Below are 24,395 nucleotides of genomic sequence, written 5' to 3' on the forward strand. Positions count from 1 at the left end.
GATTCACTCACAGAAACCTCCTGGGGCTAAGTTTTTTGGGCTCAGCTGTGCCCTCTCCCTTCTTCCCATTGAAGCTGTTCCAGCTCCCTGGGGTGGGGAGATACGCTGTCCTTTGAGGAGCACTTTGTGTCCAGGCCTGTGGGGTCTGACCCCCAAGTCCCACTCCATCAAGGGCTGGAGGAGATGGTCTGCTGGTGAAACTGGGACTGTGGGGAGCTGATATGATCTGGGGTAGCCCTTCGAGGCAAACAGGCTTTTTGAAGGTTGTCACTTGAGGTCTTTCCAGAAGGAACTAGCAGTGCTAAACGTTGATATGCCTGGGGAAGGTCCAGCTCCCAGAATGTTCTTTAGAGAGTGTCTGGATTGGGATCTGGCTTTGCTACTTTTTAATCAGCCCTAAAGGGGGAGAATCTTTAGAAAAAGAGCCTAAAGGCATTCTAAAAACACAGCAAAATTTCCTTTAGCAAGGTATTTAGTATTCTGCACTGAGAATGTTGACTAATGACTTGAGTTATTGCAAGAACTTGTTAGGCAAGATCAGCCTGGCCAATTAACTTCAGCTGGCTGGGTCCCTTTGAAACACACACGATAGTCACTAGAAATCCTACTAAAAACAGTTTGTTTTGGGGAGAACCAGGGTATTTTTTGTTAGAGAGAGAGAGGAGCGGGAAATGGAGATGAAGATGGCGATAAAACTCAAGACAGCATCATGTGAAGGGCAGCAAACCTGGTTTTGAACACTTACACCTTGATACAACCTTGTGACAGAAAACACCAGGTTTGTTTTTGTTTAAGGTTTTTTTATTGCATCGTGTGATGAGCAGGGTACAAGTTATTCTGCAACCTTCATGATGACCACATCAAGGAAGTTTCACTCCATTTACATGTGGAAGAAACCACACATTACAACTCAATTGTTTTCTTGCTTTCCACAGACCATAGATTTTGGGAGCTTGCCAAAAACATTGCTGCATTTAATAAGTAAAATCAGAAACACTGGGCAAACCTCCAGAATTTCATGTTTTGCTTGAGTTCTTTTTATTTGTGGTCTTTCTTTCTTAATAATCTGGCCAGAGTGATGGCATAATAATTTGCAGACAGAGCATAAAATACATAGTAGTACACAATGAAAGAGTGTCTCTAACATTCTTAAAGCAATATGTAGGAATACAGGCCTGTGAATATTAAAGGAACTGTAAAGCCCATGCATTTTGTGTAAGGGCCCCAGTAGACTCTGATGGCTTTAACTCATTTTGATTGCTGTCTCTATTTATTCAGCTCAAACTGAATTTGTACTTCTGTTTCAGTTTCTTCTGTCAGCTGACTGACTCAGGGATTTGGCATCTAGAATTTAAAAGTTAAATATTACATGTATATAAGATAAGATACTTATATTATAGGCAGGTTGGTGTGTTACGTCCTAGTCTTTTTCTAAAGATTCCTCCTTGTGCCCTGTTCCAGCACTTGATGGTCACAAGACCTTGCAGCTTATGTGGTGGTAGAGCTTCTTGTTTTCCATTGCCAAACTGCTCTGGTAGATAACTGGTGATGGAAGATACTACGGGTGTTTTTTCTTAAAGCTTCTTCTCTGCAGTCATTTGGACAGTGGTTACTTGCTTCTGATGTGATTGCAGTGGGATAGAAGGCAGTTCACAGGATTTCAAAGAGAAGGGAATGGATGAACAAGACAATTTCGATCAAGATGTTAAGTCAGGGTAAGCTAAGTTGGAAGATCACCTTTTTTTCCTTTTTTTAGTAAAAAGACTTCCCATTTCGCTTACTCTGACATAGCTTTCTGGCTTGCTTAGAAAATAAGCTCCTCCTGTACAGTTTAGCGTTTTATTTTCCTTCTCTAGCCTAGCATTAAGAGATACAGAGTAGAAAAATATTTGATAGTTAAGCAGTACTAGAACACCAGAATGCTTTGTTTATTGTTATTAATAACCTCTGTCGGGTTTTCCTAGAGATCTGATCCTGTAAGCCATTCCTGTTTGGGGCAGAACCTGCAGTCTGTAAATAAACAGTGTATTTGCTTTTTTAATTAGCCTTGGTGGTATCAGTCACAGTAAAACGTATCAGAAGACTCTACTTACTGTTAGCCCATTTGAGAAATGATCCCTCTAGCAGACGGGAACTTTAATAGGACACTAGAAATGCTTGCTACTCTATGGCATGGTCAAGCACTGTCTTGGGATGTTTGGAAAATAGTCTTCTGTTTAATGCAGAATAATGGCTCTGTCTGTTCTAGGTGTTATGCAGATGCTTACTAACATTCAAAGCAATGTTACTTGATGGCATAAAAACGTTTCACTTCGTCTGGCATTTCTGCACATAACAGCTGTAAATCTGTACCTTCCCCTCCTCTGCCAAGCTGGGGAATCATTCAAGAATGTTAAATCATGTTTCAACTTCTAAGAAAATATCCTTGATCCATCTGGTTTTTGGTTTTTGGGTGGTTTTTTTGGGGTTTTTTTTTGTGGTTGGGTTGTATTAAAAACAGTTTCAGCATGAGCTTAGCATGTGTCCAAGATGCCGTCTTGTCTTCTGCCACAGCTTCTGCAATCACAGATCTGGAGAGGATGCTTGAACTGCTTGAAAATCTGTATTATGTTGTTGATTCCTAACCAATGTCTGTAAAATTATGGACTTTGCTTACAGGTTTAATTCTTTCGTCCGTTAACTAGTGTAACTTTCTAAGTATGCACATCAAAAGAATAAGCAATACAGTTAATATTAATATAAGACTGTCTTTTCAATGACAGTTCCCAAGGATGGTCTCAAAAGCCAAGCTGCATTTGAAGAAATGAGGGCAAATTACATTAAAGAACTAAAGAAGATGGTAACTAAATGTCCAAGTAACTCTGGGCAAAGCTGGCAGAGATTCTACCAACTGACTAAACTTCTTGACTCCATGCATGATGTAAGTATAACTCCTCAGGGAGTGCAGAAAAGTTAAGCAAAAATCACTCCATTAAGGTAAACCAGTAGTCTTTAATTGTGTTAAGAGGGAGGAAAAAAAACATTTAAATTCTTTTTAAAGGAACATCTGGGAGAAGTTGTTAGATGAATTTAAGGACAGCTGCCAAGTAAAATAAGAAAATATAAGTCATTTAGGGCTGGGTCCTGCTGCCTTCTCCTATGTTAAATGGTAGTGTGTTCCTCCAATGATTCACTTAAGGTCAGTATAGCTATTAGTGAGGTCAGAGGCTCTTCAGTGGGAGAAGGGATGTTGGCTGTTGTTCAAAGTTAGATGTGGTGCAAGTGCACCACACGGAGTACCTAAGGAGCTGCTCCTCAATGGAAGGTGCTGGATTAGTGTCACTTTTCTAACATGCCTGATGTGCTGTTAAATGTTGAGTTAATTTGGTGATATTTTATGGCTGGGGTTTAATAATGATGACTTTAAAGCTGCGTTAAGACCTTGGAGCCATCTTGGGTATTTGAAGCTTTATTTGAGCTTTTCAAGCATGGGAGTCACTGTGTTGTTAGGTTACTTTATACCGCCCTGTCTCATTCCACTGCAGGGGGTTTGTTTTATATGCGTCAGGTGCGAGATGTGATGAATGACGTGGGGAGACTGAAAGTTTAGTCCCAGAACACCCAGGCTGTTGTTGCCTCAGCCCAGGGTGGCTCTGAGGGGTTGTGGTAGGTGTGTAGTGCACGGGACCTGCTCGTGGCTTCAGAAGATGTATCTCTAATGTTGAGCTGTGAGCCAGCCCGGTTCTAGCCAGTGATTAAGCGCAGAGATTTACCTCTCCAGGTGCTTCAAGCAGCAGCAGGGGTGTATCTCTGTGCTCTCCATAATGGAGCCTGGAGCCCCTGTAGAGGAAGCCAGTGACCCAGAAGTGGTCTCCTCACTGCCTGGGCCAGTAGTGGGGCTAGTGCCCATCCTGTCTGAAGCTGCACCACCATGCAGTGAGTGATGAGAGCGTCACGAGGCGAGTGATCTTCAGTCATGTTGGGGTGCAAGAGAGGAGGGATCCCATGAGCAGAGGCTCATCACCTCCCTGGTAAAGTACAGCAAAGGGGAAGAGTGTTCTACTCCACCCTGGGTGGGCAGGGGAGTAACTTTGCTGCATGAAAAACCTACAGCACTTGCTTACAGAGCCTGCATATAAATGTACTTCTTTGTACTCAAATTTCATTTGTGTGGAGACAGTACAGTACAGTACAGTACAGTGCACTTCAGGTCAAATCTGTATAAGAGCCTGAGGTCTGTTTACAGAATGTACATATGGAATTATTTTTCAAATATTGTTCTGTTGTTCGTTATAACATTGCGAATCTTGGTGGGAGGCAGGGAGAGTATTATTAGTACTGCAGTAATAGCTCATTCTTCAGAGCTCGGGTTTCACTTGCTCTGTGCCAGCAAAGGAAGTTGTAGTGTTTTAGTGGAAAGAAAGGGGATGGGTGATAAAGTCATTTGCAAGATGTGTATGCATGGTTAAGGTGACTGGATGACAGGCTTGCGCTTACTGAGAATGCTACCATGTCCTGCAGACGTTTTCCAAAGCACAGCATTAACCACTGGGAGCTGGGCTGACTGGAGGAAGCAGACTGCTCTTGCGTTTTATTTAATTTTTATTTAAGATATTTTTGTATTTTATTTTAAGAGAGCGCTTTCTCACAAAGGACTTTTTAAAGAAAGTCCCATTGTCAGCATTCTCTGTTAAAAAGGCCGCTTGTCCAACAACAGTGCTTCCTTTCAGGGATGATGCTGGAGACTTGCTCAACAAAGGCACTTGTTTATTTTTCCTCTTTACAACTGATTTTTTTGCTTTTCGTTGGTTTTTTTTTCAATCCATCAGAATAAATTGAGAGTGGTGATGATATTAATGAGGAGCAAGCATTTCTCTTCTCCCCCCACTGCCTGTTAGCGCAGAATTTCTCTGTTTGATCAGTGTAAATGCAAATGCTCTGCTCAACCCCTTAATTTAGGAGGAGCACTTTGTCAGCTGCCACCTATGCGTTTTTAACTTACTCTGTTACAATTTCAGAAGATCAGAATATAGCTGGTGCTGAGTGGTCTAACTGGAGGTGAGGCCCCGTGTTTACATGCCACAGTGTTGGCATTTGCAGTGCAAGCCCAAAGGGACCTGTGCAGAATTCATGCTTATTAAGCTCCATCAGAGCAAAGCAGTATCCTGTCATTCAAGGAGTTTGCTTTACCTGAGTGTAGTGATAAACAATAAAAAACCACAGCTCCTTTGCACCTTCACACTTGCTGTCATCAGCCTCATTTTTAAGTAGTCTTTTCTGAAGGCTGTGTGAAATAAAAGTGCATGGGAATATCCAATTACAGTATTTGATACAGTACCAAATCACTTGGCTGATATGAGTAAGAAGACCCCAAACACAATGGTTTTTTGCTGCTCAGTGTACTAAATCGTTCATCCACACGGTGAACATATGTGCAGGTACAAAAGTGCCGAGGTGAGGAAAACAAATTTTTAAGAAGGCCAGGTAGGCACTTCAGCATTTGAAAGAATCAGCAACTTTAATGATCCATAAAGCCCCGAAGTAGCAAAAGTGCAACCGAGAAGTACGAGATGGAACCCATCCTGAGCAGACAAGATAACTACAGTTTCCTTGGCTGGAGGAGCATGCCTGCAGGCTGACGGGTAGTTTGCGTCACTGCTGCCATGCACCAGAATGCTCTTTATTTGCATGATGCTGTGTGGAAGCTGTTGTTGCTGATACAGCAGGCGCTGGCTGACAGCATCAGTCTGGTTACACAGCGCGCCCTTCCTCTCATGCGGCAGGAGACGAGAGGAGGAAAAGGTTGTTGCCATTTACTTGCTATTGTGCCTTGCTTCTGCAGATGGACCCCAGTGTGGGTATCTTCAGGTAGCACTGAGGACAGCAAGATAATCAATGTATTTAGATTAGATAAAGGAGAAAAAAACATCGCTATGAGGGTGGTAAAGCACTGACACAGGTTGCCCAGAGAAGTTGTGGCTGCCCCATCCCTGGCAGTGTTCAAGGCCAGGTTGGAGGGGGCTTTGAGCAACCTGCTCTAGTGAAAGGTGTCCCTGCCCATGGCAGGGGGTTGGAACTGGGTGAGCTTTGAGGTCCCTTCCAACCCAAATAATTCTGTGGTTCTATTTCCTTCTTGTAGGGATTGTATTTCTACCATTGTGGTTAGGGGGTTTGTTACGCGTTGAGAACTATAGTGTAGCAAGGACAACTGGTCTCTCTACTCAGGACATAAAGGTTTTGGGCCTTGGTCCCACAAATGGCCATGGACGTTTCAGGGAGAGATGCATATGCAGCACTTGGATGTAGGTGAACTGTGTTATGTGAGCAGACAAATGGCATGCAGGAACATTAGAAACAGATGTACTACACATGGTATCAAAAACTTCATTTGGATCCTCCTCAACATCTCCTGTTGGCTTTGGCAGGAAGGGTTGTATCTTGCATGGCAAGCCTTGTTTCATATAGAGAGCATAGTGTATGGTTAGGCAGTTTGCAGAACAAAAGCTGAGTTTGGTTTCAATCTGGCTGATACTAAACAGACTTTGAGTGAAGAGGGCTTTTGTTTCGATGCCATGACATTAAACCCTAATATGAACCTTCCCCTTGTCTTGGCAAGGCAGAGCACTGCACTGTCATTTGCTTGTTGATATTTTCTGCCAAACACAAATAAATTCTTTAAGGCTCATGCTGCTGAATAATTAATTTTTTATGGTTCCTGAAGGGAATACTTTATAGCTGAGGTAGATCTTTCCATAGGCTGAGAGCGCCAGGATTATACTCGCTGAAAAAGCCGACAGTGGGAAGCAGGGCACAGATCCTCGAGGGGCAGGTTTGCAGGGCATGCTGTGGTGGATGCACATGTGCCTCTGCAGGTGCTTAATCCCACAAATACGAAGCTGCAGATGAGCCCCTCAGCTGTTGCCAACACCTTCGGGCACACTTACTCCTGCTACTGATCTGCCAAAACTGTCCCCCATGGCTGAAGAGCTGTTTGGAGCCTTGTTTAGTGACTGAATTCTCAGAGGAGGCATTTTTCCTGTATACTCAGAGGCTAGATCCAGTCCCTGCTTCCGGTGGTGCCCCTGCAAAAGCAGCAGCAATGAGTGTGCATGGGTGTGCGTTGCAGCAGCTAATACATGTCTGTCAAGTGAGAAATTGATTCCCAGATCCCTAATGTAGACAGGGGCTTCTCTGAGGGTCGTCTTTACTCAGTATGTGATGGTTGGGTCTCTTCTCCTTTAATAGGTTTTTACTGAAGGAGGGCAGAACCCCCCACTATTGTTGACAAGAGCAAGGGAGACTTGGCCCAAAGTTCACCCTGGCCAAGGGCTGAGGATGCTTCATGGGGTGTGATGCCGTGGGTTTGCATGAATCCTCCAAGCATACAAAATGAGATCATCTCAGGTTTCTCCATGTCATGGCCGGATGTCGGGTGCTGTAGTTTCAGCATGCACGTGTAGATGAAGAGAAATGAGTGCAGTTCCTAAATCAGTAAATGCACCTGTCCAGGCAGAACAAGGTTCCACATTTGTTCTGGTCAAATACTGTTCATGCCTAATCCAGATGCATTTTTCCACCTTCTACTCCTTGCTAGCAAGAGGTAAATACACTGCATAGGTGTAACCAGAGGCTTCATCTCTCGCTCTTACTTTGTTTTCCCTGGGTTTGTGGGAGGTTTTGCTCTTTGGATTAGAGTTCAAGATTTCTTCAGGAGCTACGAATTAGCCACAGTGGCACCAAAGGACATCTGTACCCCTGAGAATCAGCCTGTGAGCCATCCCAGGGGAGGATAATTTACTTCCTGAGCCCTGAGAGTAATTAACTTATATCATGGGATTTTCACAGGACTGAGAGCAGAAGGGAATATAGTGGCAATGGACTAATCACGACCTGGCTGGCAGTGGTTTTCCTTAGCCTTACCAATTGTGAAGCAGGAGCTTTGTATCCACTGCGTGAATGGGGAAAAGCAGGAGGTTGCAGTAGTTCCGCACTCACCCAGGGCTCTTTGCTGCCTGGGGGAAAGGAGGCTGGCTGGCCATGGCTGTTGTTCTTTACCTTAGCAGGGCAGCAGACTGACTCCTGCACAGTTTGAAATGGGCAGGGTTTGAAAGCAAGGGTCAGAATACTGCTGCTCAGCAGCTTGTCCTTCCAGGGAGCCTGGCTCAGTGCAGGTAGTCACCAAGGCTGTGCAGTTGCATCATGTAGAGCTGCAAGGTTGCCTCCACCCAATGCACATCTGCGCTGTACTGCATAGGAAACAGGCAGAGACCCATTCCTGAAAGGGACAGAGAAAGTTTCCAGTGTCACTTTCATATGAGAACACAAGAGGTTTCGGACAGCGATAGCTGTAGCTAGTAATAGGAAGAAATTACTCAGCACTGTGTTGTTACTCTACTGCTGTCTCCATTGCTGTATCAGTAGGCTTAATCACAAAGATGCTCTTGATGATTGAGAAATGGCTGTGGGCTTTCATACCACACTCAGAGGCTGGGAGAGAGTCTGAAGTCAGGAAACTAACTAAGCACACAGAACTGTGCACCCCTGCAGATCAGACAGTTCTTACTGGAAATGCAAGGGCACGGTGAGAGTGCCAAGCTCAAAAGACATTTTTGCTGCAAAATTCTGCAAGTGCTTGAAGGTCACTGTAACTGCATTAACTTCAGGGACTTCATTAAAGGATTCATTTTTTTTTGTTATGGAGAACTGCATGGGTGAAAAAAGCCCGATTTATGGATACCCCACCCTAATAACAGAAAATGATGTTTGATTGATGCTCCTATTTCTCAGAGGTGCTTAATACAGCATACAAATGCAAAGACTGATTAAGTAAAAATCTCAGAATTAGTAAGCCTGCTGTAGCCTTGGAAATGTTTAAACGCAGCACACTGTAGGGTAGTGATGAGAGAAAACTTCATAATTAATGGCTGAAGTGGTGAAGGGTTATAGCTAACAGCTGATGCACTTGCCAGCAGAAGAGCTGTCATGTCTTACAGCAGTCTGGGTAACATGGATGTGATAATTCTGACCTGTGTGTCTGCAATCCTGCAACCCTGCTCATACTGGCCTGATTGTCTGGCATGCAGAGGGAGGCTTGCAATGCTGTCAGAGGTACCAAGCCATGGTTTATTTCCAGCTCCAAAGAGAACTGAACAACTACCTACTAAAGCAGTAAGAACAATGTCCTGGTTGCATCCCGAGGAAATGGGAGTTATTTCAGTTGTGGCCTTAACTGCACTCTCTGTGCTCTGCCAAGCTGTAGCTCTTCAGAAGAGAGCTTCAGCAGCCGTTAAAATTGGAGGTTGTAAAAGTAAATACGTTTTTAGTCACTGTTGCAGTGCTTGTGAAAACAGTGGTGCTCTCCTTCGTGCTACCTAATTAGAGCTGCCTCTCACGCTGCTATGCTGGAGAAGGTGGCAGCAGGTCCAATATGAGCTACCAGAAGCAGAGGGTAAAAGCAGTCGGGTAGAATGTAGTCAGGAGTGGTACCTTTGAAAATGCATGAGGACTTGCTTGCAGGGGAGAGTACTGTACACAGCTCAGTTCAGTCTTGTAACCTTCTCTAGCTGACCTTATCATGTTGTTTACGTTTTAGTACCTCTGAGTTGGTCTTTGATTCCTGTTTGGTTTCAATTAGTGCCAGAAGTACCGTCCCAGCCCCAAAACGCACACAGCTTATAAGGTTGCAGTTAAAAAGATCCCGACTGCAGTCCCTTGTTCGTGTGACACAGGGGGTGTGCTTCCTGGTAATCCTGTTTTCTTGATATGGCTATTGCCATAACTTTGCTTAGGGAAGAGAGACACAAAAGTTTTAGCAGATTAAATAGGTATACAATGTATATTATCCTTAAGGCTCTAAACCCAAATATTACATGATGGGGGGGGCTCTTGGTATTTTCTTTTAAATGGTTGTGTAAACTTAACCTTTCTCCTCAGTGGTGAGACTCAGAGTGTGCTATGTTATGATAGTATCTATGACCACATCCTGCATTTTCCCCACTGGACTGCTAACGCCTTTATTGTATAGAGTAGATTATGCTCCCTTCAGCGATGTTGGTATTTTTCATTTCCCCTTTTGTCCCCATACTCACCAGGCACACATATGCACTTGATGCTAATAAAAGCTTGCCAAGGTGGCAGAATGAATAGCTTCCACGTGGGCTTTTCTGTGATGCCTATCTAGCTGCATTCAGTGGCTTCAACATGAGTGTGACGAGGCAGGAATGAGCTTGACTAGAAGAGAAGGTGAGCAGGCAGCACAGTGAGGCCAGTTGGTGGGCTGACAGAGATGATCCCAACCCACTCACTCACATTCAGTGATGCAAAATGACTCGTGTTCAAGTTCAGGAAAAGTAGTACCTTCACCAGGTCACTGTCAAGGCTGTGCTGGCAAGCGAGGCTCGGTTTGCTTGGTTCCTGGTATTTGATGACACAAGCAGGAAGGAGGTTAGTGGTGATTTTACCAAGAGACAGTTTCCTTCTCTTTGGTTGCTTTTGTGTTATGTTTGGAATATTTTTGGCGTACAGTATATGCAGAAACAACTTCCTCCTAATGGGTAAAGTGAACCTTTGAACATCAGCATTTTTTTCCTCTCTTGCAAACCAAATTATGGCTATGCTATTTAGCATGCAGCTGTTTAACTAGTATTGCTCCATGACATGCCAGGTCATGAATGAACTAAGCAACAGCAAACAGGCTCATGTAGTACTCAATAGCAGAGAGTAGTGTGTGAGAGATCTCAGCACTTCTCTGTCTTATTCATAAATTGCTTGTATGTTTGCAAGAACAGCTGTGAAAGTCCTGAAAAATAAGTAGTAAGATATGGTACTGCAGGGTGGTAGTCTGTTGCTGCCTCTGTTTCCTTTTCTGCCTTCCAGATGTCCACTTTTTATGTATCTTTAACTAACTGCTTTACTTCAGAGTGCAACTCTACACATTAAGAACTGAAACAACAACCTTGTGTTTGATAAACTACAAAAGCAGAAGTGGTTTAAAAGCCCTTTGCAAGGGCATAAGGCACCAAATGTTTGAATGTTTAAATAGCACAGGCTCTAGTTTTAGTTCAGTTGTACAGCGCAGTAATCTGGTGAACTGCAGTGGAAATTCACACACTAATGGAAACCCAGACACACTTCATTCATGGGTGCTTCAGAAGCTGACTTGCCTCTTGGGTTGTGTCTTTCTTAAAAATTGCAAAGGGTCCAGCAAACTGTAAGGCTTTAGAGCATTTATTTAGATCAAAGCAACAAAAACTATTTTTGAATAACATTCTTTTCCTACTAAAGGTCATGAACAAGTACTCCTTGATTGTATGTAAAACTAACCCAGCAAAAGCCTACGTGCATGTAGGTCAAGCCACCAAGCTTCCTTTGCCACATTTCTGTCATTTTTTTTATAGAATCACAGAATGGCTTGGGTCAGAAGGGACCTTAAAGATCATCCAGTTCTAACCCCCTGCCATGGGCAGGGACACCTTCCACTAGACCAGGTTGCTCAAAGCCTGTCCAGTCTAGCCTTGAACACTGCCAGGGATGGGACATCTATTTTTCATGATCCACTTACTTACTGCCCCCAAGCAGTGATGCTGAAAGAGGTCTTCTTGTCTTCACAGTTCTCTCACTCTAATGGCATGTTGTTCTACAGCAAAGATAAGCTGCAGTTTGCAATTTTGTGTGGAAAAAACAGCACAAGAGACAAAAACAAATAAAATGCTCAAAAGCAAAAATCAATGTTCATTATTGTAGTGTGATTAAGTTTCCTGTAACATGTAGACTACAGTGAAGTTCTGTAATGACAAATGAGAACACCACAACTTGAGAAAAGATAGAACAAGTCAGACTAAATTTATTGGTGCTTAGAAGACACATGGTATTTTTTCCCACATAGCAAAAAGCTCCTGGTACCTGGATGCCATTTTGTCCTTCAGCTTGCATCACTGTTACAGCTGGAGACCACATCTGTTAGGATAACAAAATGGCTGTCAGTCACCATTTGGGAGAACTGAGATATGGCTTCACCCATGGTCACCTCTGCCACCCAGAGGAAGCCAAAGGGCCATGGTGCAGTGGATGGTGCTTGTGGCGTTGCAGAACAAAGCTTCCTGCTCAAGTCACTGAGAAGCTGAATAGAAATTTCTGTCTTTAAAATTCTCAGGATCATGCTTAATCCACTGAGAGAAAGCAAAACTGCCGATAGGCACCACTATGGAAATGGAGAATTCAGGGTTTGGTTTTGTTTTTCAAAAAGAGATACTTCCTTTAACTACTCTCCCTATATTTTAATGAGTAATAACCAGAAAAAAGCTTGGGGGGGATGGGGGGGGGGGCTGTATTTAAAAAAAATGCCTTTATATAGAAATGTCTTACCAGATCAACACTTTCATAAGGCCTTTGATGCTCTGAAACCTGAAATGCTACAGCATGACACAGAAGCCTGTTGTTGAGCTAAAACCATCAGCTGCTCTGGCAGTTGTAGGCTGCAACCCCTGGAGAGTGCACTGAAGTTAACCAGATAATGTGATTGAATGAATGTGTGTATCCAGCTGAGAATTAGAGATACAATAGTTCATGGCTGCTCTTTTCCCTCTGGGCAGAAGACTTTATTTTCAGAAGACACTGAGTACCAAATAGTCTCCATGGTGGCCAGTTGCCTGTTAGTGAAGTAAGAAGTGCAGTAACGCTGAAAAATTAAATCTGTGGTATCTTGGGTTTTCCTAGTTAGTCGATTTTTAATGACTTAAGTAGCACTTTGGGATTTGAGTTCTTTTGTTTGCTTTTTAACCCCTGCAAATGGACTGCCAAGTCAGAGTAAGATGCCATTTCTCGGTAATAGTCCATTATCAATAAGCATGCAAAATTGTCTGTGTTTTTCCTAAGAAGTGTTTCTCTCTGTGTCTTTCAGCTCGTTAGTGACTTATTGGAATTCTGCTTCTACACCTTCCGAGAGTCTCAGGCACTGAAAGTAGAGTTTCCAGCCATGCTGGTGGAAATCATCAGTGACCAGCTACCAAAGGTGGAATCTGGGAATGCCAAGCCCCTGTACTTTCACAGGAAGTGATAGAAAATGTCTTAAATGGAAGAACTTTGCCTTAAGTTTCCCTGTGTTATTCCACACCCATGAAGGACCCAAGAAACCATATTTTAAACATGCTATTTACACTTGTTCAGCAGTCTCTGAATAGTCTAAAATCATACAAAGGGTTTGGGGAATGGAAAGCAAGATTTGGCAAGGCCTAGATGTTTGGATTTGGCAAGACCTAGATGCTTGGAAATTACCCCATAACCCTAAAACACTTAGAAAATGTTCCTGTTCCTCTGGATGAAAAGCCATATCTAGTCAATAACTCTTTGATTTTGATATTTTAACAGATGGAGTTTTAAATATGCCATGTAGTTTCTGGTATTGTTTGCTTGTTTTAAAAGGGTTCGAGAACTAATGAGAACTTTTTAAAGCTTACCCTTGGTTTGCACATAAAACGTAAAGTCAATATGGGGCATTAATATTCTTTTCTTGTTTAAAAAAAAAAAAAAAGAAAAAAAGACAAAAACAAAACCTATATATATACACACATATATACACACACACAAACCCTAATGTGTAAAGTAAAAACAGAACATTTGGTGTGGAATACTCTGTTATCCCCACCTGTGGCATTTGTTATCCCATGTTATCCCATCATAGATGCTATACACTGTGTTAAGTGTCCATTTACTATTTAATTACAAAGGATGAGATGCGAAAACAAATGCCCTGGTATCAATTTATAGTATCTATTGTGCTGGCTTTACAAATAATTTTTTGCAGTCTTTTGCTGTACTGTACATTGCTGTATGTATAAATTGTGAAGGACCTGAAATAAGTGTAAGGAACTTTTGTAAATGAGACAAAAAAAACTCTTTAATGGTTAATAGGATGAATGGGAAAGTATTTTTGAAAGAACTCTATTTTGCTGGAGACTATTTAAGTACTATCTTTGTCTAAACAAACAAGGTAATTTTTTTGTAAAGTGAAATGTTCTGCATGCATAATGAACCGTTTACAGTGTATTTAAGAAAGGGAAAGCTGTGCCTTTTTTAGCATCATATCTAATTTACCATCCTACAGTATCTGTTGTAAATAACCACACTTAACCTTTTCAGTTGTATTTAAGCCTTTCTATTTCCCCTCTATATTTTTCTCCCTTTCGTCTCGCTTGCAAGCCTATGTGACTCAAGCACATCTTCGAACTCCTGCTTCATATTTCTGTAGGAAACTACAGTCTGTTGTGTTTGCCATTTTACCAAGGTTTCATTTAACAAGACAAATTACGGTCTCTCCAAAGCTTTTGCCAGCTTAATGATATAGTGAGTTCTTGCCCTCGGTTCCCTTTCTCTCTCAGGGGAACAGGGGTGAATAAGATGTTGAATGATTTCTCTTTTTTTATTAAGGCTTCCCAGATTGTTTGGTTTTCCTCTGAATACTGGATACATAAAGCATCTTAAAAGGTCAGATTATTATTTCAGATGGGGGAGAGCAATTTCTGATTATGATGAAGGGAACATGCAGATCATTACAGTAAGTATACAGAACATATTCGTCCTGGTGAGAGGGGTGGTAAGGTGCTGCTAAGGGCAGGCAAGCTGAGTGGAATTTTTAGTGATAAACTAAAACCGTGTGTAATTTTGTAAGTGTTTTTGTAATAATCAGAATACATCTGAGAAGACAAATGTTCACACTACAAGTTCAACTCAGTCAGTCTGATTTTGTCTCAAAAACGTTTTCTCTAGAGTAAGACTGCAAAGAAAAAAAAAAACAACTTTTTGAGGTGATTTTCATTGTTTCACAATTTATAAGCAAATACAAAATTTTGGAGTAGAATAGAGGACAGGTGAACTTTTCTGAGGCTCAACTGTTGCTACCATATGCTCATGTTTAACTCGAATAGTTTTTCAGAGTCCTGTAGTGTTCTCTCTGGGTGCCACTGGTATGGTGGAGCACTAGTTTGTCCTCTGGCTGGTCAGAATGTAGCATTTCTTTCAAAAGGTGGTTGAATGCAGAATTCTACACCCTTTCCGAGTCCAAATTCTGCGGTGCACTTTGGTGCACTGAAGCCAGTCAGTGCTACTTGTCTTTTTAAATGACACCTGCCTTATGCAATGGGGAATCTGTAAAGACTGTATTCAGAGAGACTTTTTTTATATATAAATATATGCATACATATATTATTTGCGTTTTGGAAGTCTAATTCATAGGCAGATCTTTCAATACTGACCTGCACAGCAATATGAAAGCCAAACTTCCAACATGAGATACACAGCATGCAGACTAGTTGTTTACAGTAAAGACACAGTCCTACATCCATCTTTTCATTTACCTTTTTTTTTTTAAAGTCTAAAATAGGAAATTTCAAAGCCAGGTTCTGGGTGAATACAGTCTGCAGCAGCTTTTTATATTAACAAAGTTACTGCCTCCTTTTCTGTCTCAGAGTAACTTTGCTTGATTAAACTAGCAAAGCCATATTCTACACTTCACTGTTAAATGCCTGTCCCAGTCCAAATTGTTGTCTGTTTGCTCCTATTTTTGTACCTTATTACTTTTAATCTTGGTTTGGTACAATTCATAATTCACAGAAACTTCATATAATTAAACACACTAAATTAGTTTTAAAAAGCAATTTATATCTTTATGCAAAAACGTTATGTCTGTCTTTGCAAACAACTGTAAGCAGATTATAATAAATCCTTTACTTTAATCACCTGTTGTTTATGAAACCATTCATTGATTATTATTTTTTGCAAGAGATCATTGAAGTAATAGATACGATTGGATATAGATGTTGTAAGAGGCAGTATTCTCTTAGCAAGGACACTTAAGCAGAATAGCCATCACTTTTTTTATCTAAACCTGTGTACAGCAAAGAAATAAAGAAAAAAACCAACAACCCTAGTTTTTAGCTACCGGGGGAAGTTCCCTTCTTTTGCATTTGTTTAGAGTGAAATAGGCATTTGTCTCCTGCAAAATACAAGACATAACCTAAAAGACCTTTTAGGAGTGGGCTTCTGTTCATCGAGCTGAATTATTTTGGTGTTAAGAAGGAACAGGGATATGCAGCAAGCGCATTGTATACACAGTTAAAAATGTAAAATAGTGTTAAATGTTCTGCAGTGGGTATGTCAGGAATACTACACGGCATGCGACTCAGCGGTTGCGCAGAGTAAACTAGAAGAGACTAAAGTTTGCAATAGCAGAATCTTATTACAGAAGATACTTTACAATCAATAATGCAAAAAGCTAATTCACAGGGTGGTGTTTTTCACGGACTTGTTTAAACATTTATGAAATTAAACAATTCTACAGTTAATGCACTTTTAATTGTTTATTAAAGATTTGACTCTTTCTTTTTTTAGAGCAATGTTTTCAGCTGGAGGTCAATGACTTGATAAGATGATAGACAGCAGTTCTGAGGCCAGGAAGCTCAGAGGAATGTTTAAGAATTCTTGGAGTTTAAATAGATTCCTGGATGAAAAAGAAAAGCAGCCAGCAGTATGGTGTAAACAGTAAAATCTATGCATAATGATGCATTTATAATTAGGGGTTTGCTTCTGTATGTTTAAAGCTTTTTAAATAAATAGAAAATATTGTTTGGTCTTTATGTTAATGTCTGCAAGTACCGATTTTTTTTTCTTTTTTTATACAAATTGTACAAATATACATGAATTAAACTGGTTTGATTGCAAGTACTTCTTGCATTTTAATCTCAGGTGCTGGTGCAGTGATGTCCTTAGAGATGAGCTTCTGCTCATCTAGAATCAAGTCTAAGTAACATAAACCAACAGTATAATAGGACATCTTTCTTCATACATCTAGAAATTTGGTTTCATCAAGTTCTCTTAATGTGGAAGATGCAGCAAATAGGATGGCTTCAGCCAGAAAGCAGCTACTCACGCTAACCATAAGGAATGCCCAACGATGAGGAATTTGGTTCACTTAGCCTGGGCAACTGCAACTGACAAATGAAGTGCTGACACAGTTACATTCACAAGCTCTATCCCACGCAAAGGAATGAACCCAGCACCTTTTTGCAGCCAGACCCATCTTGGCTTCCAGTGTTGATTAACCTGTAGCACCCACTGATCAAAGGTGGAATTTTTCTCACGGAAATAGGGATTTGCTATTTTACAGTGAATTAGATATTTATTAGGAAGAAATTCTTCACTATGTGGGTGGTGAGGCACTGGCACAGGTTACCCAGAGAAGTTGTAGCTGCCCCATCCCTGGCAGTGTTCAAGGCCAGGTTGGACAGGGCTTGGAGCAACCTGGTCTAATGGCAGGTGTCCCTGCCCCTGGCAGAGGGTTGGAACTGGGTGAGCTTTGAGGTCCCTTCCAACCCAAACCAGTCTATGATGATGATATACATGAGGTTTCCCCAGTGACTAAATGAACCTGCCTTTTTAGGGTCAGGTCAATGTGTAATTAAAAAACACAAGGGGAGATAAAACCCTGGTTGGTTCCGTGCACTCTCCCTCTCAAAAATTCCCCATTGAGTTCTGCATGCAGCTCACCCTGTGGTGTAACAAAGACCACCATTTAATTGCATTTTGCTTTTTTAATAACAAGTTCCACAAACTTTTTATTGCCAGAAATCCTCACACCTGCCTTCTGTTTGCTGAATTGTCAGAAGAAAAGAATAGCAGAGAATCAGCAGTGTTAAGAAAAACATCCCATATGTTTACAAGCAGATGTATCTGTCATATGCTGTTCTAGAAATAAGAAAATGCTATCAATACTTAAAAGCATAATAAAACTTGTAATCTGACCTCAAGCTGGGACACTGCTTTCTTTCAGGTATCTACAGTGACTGGGAGTTTATGATGAATACAGTACTGCTGAGATACGAAAGAGGAGAGAAACACCCTTTCATTACAAAGGTCTTGCTAGGTACAACAGACCATGCCATAAGGTTTTAAAACAAACGCTTTAATTGTAGATAGTGAGAGGACAAAGTGTATTTGGAGCTTACCCGTGGTTCCTGCAAGCACGGATGAGGGCACACTCTTTAACTCTGGAGCAGAAGATATGTCCCCAACGTACGTTCAGCCTCAAAGGTGAAACTCCAGTGATGACTTCCAGTTAAACCATGTTTAGCACTGGTGCATTTGTGGCCTACACAAGCCCTCTGTCAGCAACTCTTTAAATTGCAAACCAGGTAAGAATGCGAAATGGGCTGAGAGAATGAGAATATCTGTTCCAAGTTTCTCCCCATGTCTTTTCTGTGCTACAATTGCAGAGGCCCAGCTAGAAAAAGTGTAAGCGGTGGAGCAGGAACATTTACTTCCATTACAGGGTAGATAAATCTGGCCATCAGAAGGAAACCTGCCATGAAGATCAGCTGGAAAAATGACTGGCAATATTCAGCAGCTTAAAACCCCTAGGGTTTTCACCCAGCAGAGTGCAAATGCCCCCCAGCCAAGGCGCAGAGCTGCTCACTGTCCAGTGACTAACACAAACTGCAAATTCCCACTGATCCCAGCTAGTCAGGAGCCTCATCTTTGCCACTAATTATGCGGCAAACACATATTTGACTGTAATCCCCAGGCGGTGGGATTCAATCTCTGGCCCCATAGTAAAAGCAACACAAACGTCATTTTGCATAACAAGCACAAAATGTTTGGGTTTATTTTTTTTTTTCTAATTCCCCCTCTCTAAATTTTCAGCCTGTGTCATGCATTCCCTACCAGGAGTGTCAGCTTTTGAAAAGTGACAAGTACATCTTCCTATGCACAGTAACCAGCGCGTAGCAAGGGAGGGGGAGCCCAACCTGAGGATCAAGCTAGACCTATACTCACAGGTGTGACATGAGAGCAGTTCCCCACGAGAGGACAGAGTCAGGCCAACCTTGCAGAGAATGACCACTCCTGCTTCCAGGCCAAAACAGCAAAGCCCTTTAACCAGCTTTCTCACAACTGATTCCCTGTCCTCCCTCCTGCCTCAAGTTAACCGTGTGTTACACTGCTTTTCCCAACTCTACCAAGCCATGAAACAGACAAACGAGGCATGCCCTAAAGCCCAGCTTCAGGAAAACCAAAAACCATCTTGAAGGATGGGAAAGGGGCCTGACTTTTTAATCTGATTTTTAACTTTCAGATTCCTTTAATCTCTACTTCCAACCAGGCAGTATGAGGGCATCATATACAGCACTGTTCAGCAGCACAGATGAAGAACGAGAGGTGCCACAGCTATGTGGTTGTACAAGTCTATACTCGGTCTCACTATGACCAAGCTGATGTGGAAAGCCCTATGGAGGGCAGTAATTACCACAGCTAAATTCCTAAGAGGCAGTGTGGTCAGCTCAAAAGCCAGACCTGACCTGGCTCAGCTCACACCACTGCCTTCAGACAACATCTAAGACGTGAGGAAGTTTGGATTAGTATTACTCAATGTATCACTGCTCAGTAGAGAAGTTTTCCTCTTGTTTGGGTTCTGCTTGGCTCCAGAAGTAATGGGAGTCTCCAAGCATCTCACCTAAAGACAAAAAAGGTCACAGGACCAGATGGAAGAGACACCAAGTCCTTTATTCCTTCTCTATCTATCTGCTTTTTTAAACCACCTCAGTTAAAAAGAAAAAAACAACCCCACTGCTACAGCTGAGAAATACATTGACAGTTTTGGAAGACAGCAGCCAGGACAAGATCAAACATGCACTGCAGGTTTAAAACAACAATAAAATAAATGGAAGCAACTTAAAAAGCTTGTAAGCTTCAAGTTACCATAGCTTTGCTGTGTGACAAGCCACCGTACCCCACTGCCGTGCCCTTACTAGGCTCATACCAAAGATTTGCATCCTCCCTCTGTCAATGTTTTCCACAGAAAACTGAGTCTGGCCACACATCCCAGCCACACCATCCTGCCTCCAGAGTGACTCTTCAAGGACACAAACGAGCTGATTGAGCCATGGGCCAAGGTGACACAATGCGCAGCCAGCACAGCACCTTGCCATATGAACAAGTCTGAGTAAGGAAACCTGCGATCTGTTGTTGTATGTACTGGTGCAACTGTTTCCTTACTACTGAGTCAAGGAGTAAATTAAAGAATGTGATCTTCTTCAGAGAAGTCCAAAAGTCATCTTCAGTGCGTGGGTCACTCAGCCACTATGCCAAGACAAGAATTGCCTAAAAGCTGGATGGCAGAGAGTCACTGCTCAAATACCGGCAGAATACACCAAATGGAAATCCTCAGAGCTCTGAGGTTTAGTGCTGGAGAGCTGCACCGGCTTGGCCTACCATTCCTCCATCTGGAAGTGATTTGTGCATACTGCAATGGTCTGTGCAGTCTGGGCAAAGGAACAAAAAATGGTATAGAGTTGAATCTACAGGGGGAAAAAAGCCATCTCAGCCTTAAGGCAGCATTAACCATTAACTGGGTTACTAATCACATTAGTTAGAAAAACTTGCAAGCTAAGTATATTTGCAGTAAATGACTCCAAATCCACAGAGTCCAATTTAAGAAATAAGCGAGCCTGTATAAGCATGTCATATTTTCCTGCATCCTCTCCACTGCCTCCCAGAGGGTCTTAACTTGAGGAAAAGAAAAATAGAAAGATTAACGATAAACTGCATGTAACTTGTTTCTTTCTTTTTAATCAAAAGGCACAGATTTATACACCACAAGACTTCTGCAAGCTTTTTCTAAGACCACAGATAACTCTCTTACTACTCAAATAGTTCTACAGATTACGAGGCATTTACTTGAGGATTCTGATACTATGAAGTATCATTAGGATCTTACAATTGACTGCTACAGGGGAGGAAGAAAGGGGAGCTCAAGGAGGAGTTAGACAGACAACAGATAAAACACAAGATGCCTCCAGGATGCACAAGGCCCACAGCCAGAGATTCACTTTTGGTTTTGGCTTGAGCTCGCAGAGTTGCCTATTTAAAGTAAGAAAAGTTCCTCATCCATTTTGGAACCTGCTTGAGGCTGACTACGTAAAGCTGCCAATAATTATTTCACATCAAAACAGAACTAGAGCAAAATATCCTCTAACATAGGAATGACTTAGGTCAAAGAGCAAATAACATTTTATTTCATTTACAGTGATATTTTTGAGTAGCAAAGGAACCATGACATATAGGAGCCTGTAATAAAAGTTCATGTGCCTTATCTTTATAAAATAAATGAAATCATACACACAACATAAACGAATGTGTTCTTTGAAGACATTTGAAAAATGTCATGTCTTGATACCTGTTATTTTACTTACTGGTGTCTGTTCCATACCATCTATTCTGCTTTGAAATATAATTTGTCATCATGATAGCTTTTTTTTTGTCATCTAACAGTATTTTCCAACTCCAAATAATATTATGTTAAAAATGCTGATTTTTTATGAATATTTCCAGAAGGCTCAGGACAGACCTTACAGCAGCCTTCCAACACCTAAAGGAGGCCTACAAGAAAGCCAGAGAGGGACTTTTTACAAGGCCATGTAGTGACAGGACAAGGGGGAATGGCTTTAAACTGACAGAGGGGAGATTTAGATTAGACATTAGGAAGAAATTCTTCACTATGAGTGTGGTGAGGCACTGGCATGGGTTGTCCAGAGAAGCTGTGGCTGCCTCATCCCTGGCAGTGTTCAAGGCCAGGTTGGATGGGGCTTGGAGCAACCTGCCCTAGTGGAAGGTGTCCCTGCCTGTGGCAGGGGGTTGGAATTAGATGAGATTTAAAGTCCCTTTCAACCCAAACCAGTCTGTGATTGTATGATGACACTAAGTTTATAAAATCTTCTTATACTGACAGTTGAGTCACGATCAATCAAATATTCAACTTACAATGCTAGGCATCTTGCAAACAAATGTACCACTACTGCTCTTTACAATGGAGAAAAAGCACCCCATTAGAAAATGAACCTATCCCTCCATCCCCCATTCTTGTCCCCCTACCCATTCCAACCCTTAAAGAGTCTTTTCTTGTAATTTATATTTGGCAACACTTAATGTCTTTATACAGATCAGGACCTTCAACCCACAGTCAGGCTCTTCGTTGATTAAAAGCAGTCACAAAAGTAGGGAGAAGTGACTATAACAAAAATCCATGGATACCATGTACACCTTCTTCTCGTTCAATGCACAAAGCTATAAAAACTGAACATAGTTTTGTGGAATAAGTCCTCTCTTGCCATTTAGCGTGCCTTCTAGCCATCCTGGTTCCCTGGAAAATTGCACTGCAAGAGAAAAGAAAAAAATGACTGCATCTTTGTATGCTTGAATTGGTACTGCTAGGTTTAGCCCCACAACATCGGGCAAAGCATCCATAAAAGCATCCCATCATCTGCAGTGACCAGTTGAAGAATCTGGATAGGGAAGAAGAGGATCACTAACTGAAATACTTGCATAATATAGGAGCTTGAACCATATTGTGCGAAGCACACACAGTGAAATAGCTTTCAGCTGCAGGAGACTTCGTTAAGGAAACAGTTAATGTAACTTAGGACAGGTTTATAAAATAGAAAATCTAGGTGCCTTTGGGGAAAAGTTAGAATTCATCTCAAATAGAGGGAAACCATTTCAGTAGCTGGGAGCAAAGCATGACCAGAAACCTGTCTTGAGCAGAGGTGATGAATCTGTAAGCTCAGAGCCACAGAAAAATTGCATAGGGCCTTACACTGCATGAGAAGGAAGTGTGTAAAGATTGTTGTAAGCACACAAGATTATAGGGGAAATAGAAATGAGCCAGATCTTCGTGAAATATCTTCTCTTCAGAGAGTAGAGCTGCTACTGGATGAGACCAATGGACAAACTGGGATCTTTCTTCTGGTTAAAACCTCTCTCTGAAATTAAAATATATAGTGCTATCCACAAACTGTGATGGAAAGTCTTGAGCAATACACCTTTTCCCTTATTGCCATCCTAAGTGTTCACCACTCTGATCTCAAAGTTTATGCAAAAGTATCTGTGAATCTAAAATGAGAAAAAATCGGGTTCTACTCTAAATGCCCCACAAGTTACTCTGTGAGCAACAGGACTAATAAAACCTGGCTTCCTATATATATTTTGACCACATCTGTCAGGAAGTTAAAAAGAAGCATAAGCCTCATTCCTATGGAAAACAGACTAAAAAAGTCCTCCAATTGGGCTTTCAAATTTCTTGTAAGAATATGACACAGGTACCTACTTACCTACATAACTGTAAAATCCCACACTTTTAGTGACCCACGATATTCTGTACCATATTAATTTATCCTCACAGAGCTTCTGAGACAGACATTATTTAGGGAAGAGATCAGACAAATGCTGAAACATGCTGCCAGCCATGTCAGTGCTTTATTTAAAACACATTAACACATTGGGGAATGTGATATTTGTAGCCTTCTGCAAATCAGGGAAATAACAGTTAAGAGAGAGCAACATGTTAAGTCTCACTTTCCAAAGCATTGTAAGGCTCTAAATTTGAACGCTTAAAACATACTTTCCCCTAGATTTTTTCCTCCCGCCCTATTACTGTCAGGCAGCAAAGCTAGAAGCCATGCTCAGAAACCACGCTTTAAACACCAGCTATACCTCTAAGGAATCCAGAAAACAAAACTGCTTTCAAATGATACTGAGAGTTTAGGTTCGGAACAAAAGTCTGCGCTTATATTTATAATGAACATGTTCAACAGAAAGATTCCAAAGGAAAAATACAGATAGAAAATTATCTTTAGGATCTCTGCGCACACAGTAACTTACATTGCTATTAGTAATTAGCAGGCCCTCCTCTCCCTTTGTCATTTTTATTCCACAATTACAGAGTGCACATGCATTTGAAGCTGCATCGCTGACACCACCACAAACCTCCCTCCAGCAGCTCCACCGCAGCGGCTGTAATTCTACTCTTTCCAGCAAACACGCCAGCAGCTTTAGTGGGCAGCCAAACCTCTCCCTGAAGTCTCCCATGCCTATGGAGCACATCTGTATTACAGGATACTAACTCCAAAAAAATGACAGATTAGGAAGAAAAACAACTAGAAAACCTGGAAGTAGGAAATTTCTACTTGTCCTCTGGAACTCAACCTAAATTTACTTTACAGAGAAGACACATATTGCTGGCATTTGACTGCCTGTAAATCCAAGGCCTGTTCAAAATGGGGGTAGCCCTCGTCAGAGGGGATCACAGTGAAATGTAAATTTACCAAAGATTTACCCAGGGGAGGAAATGCTCCAACTAGGCTGAATCCCTTGACTTCACACAACAGCTAATTTCAAAAGAAGTATTTTCTAAACAAGTTTGATAACATAATACTGAACTACACATACTGCAGCATGTTCAGAGACAACACACAAAGCACTGGGACTTAAGTGACAAACACCATTTTTACCCCAGAAGAATAGACATGGGTTGTATCACTGAGTTCTGTGCTCAGGAAACCAAATATCATACATATAATGTTACGCAGTTCAGGGCC

The 24,395-nt window shown here is 41.6% G+C and overlaps 2 protein-coding genes across 2 annotated transcripts in view; one reads left to right on the forward strand and one right to left on the reverse strand.

Annotated features, from left to right (window-relative positions):
- NR3C2 (nuclear receptor subfamily 3 group C member 2) overlaps positions 1-13,635 on the forward strand; it is a gene marked incomplete at its 5' end in the record, with an annotated part of 201,683 nt that extends 188,048 nt beyond the window's left edge. The window contains 2 exons of the mRNA XM_080630293.1: positions 2,763-2,920; positions 12,878-13,635. Coding sequence (XP_080486419.1) covers positions 2,763-2,920; positions 12,878-13,033 — 314 coding nt within the window. The 3' untranslated portion in view covers positions 13,034-13,635. The remainder of the gene's footprint in view (positions 1-2,762; positions 2,921-12,877) is intronic.
- An 8,404-nt stretch (positions 13,636-22,039) lies between these two features.
- The window catches only part of ARHGAP10 (Rho GTPase activating protein 10), a gene marked incomplete at its 5' end in the record, with an annotated part of 156,700 nt that continues 154,344 nt past the window's right edge, over positions 22,040-24,395 (reverse strand). Inside the window, one exon of the mRNA XM_080639076.1 lies at positions 22,040-22,175. Within this exon, the coding sequence (XP_080495202.1) occupies positions 22,087-22,175 (89 nt within the window). The 3' untranslated portion in view covers positions 22,040-22,086. The remainder of the gene's footprint in view (positions 22,176-24,395) is intronic.

This window comes from Psittacula echo (genome assembly GCF_963264785.1).
Source record: "Psittacula echo genome assembly, chromosome: 1".
NCBI classification, from domain to species: Eukaryota; Metazoa; Chordata; class Aves; order Psittaciformes; family Psittacidae; genus Psittacula; species Psittacula echo.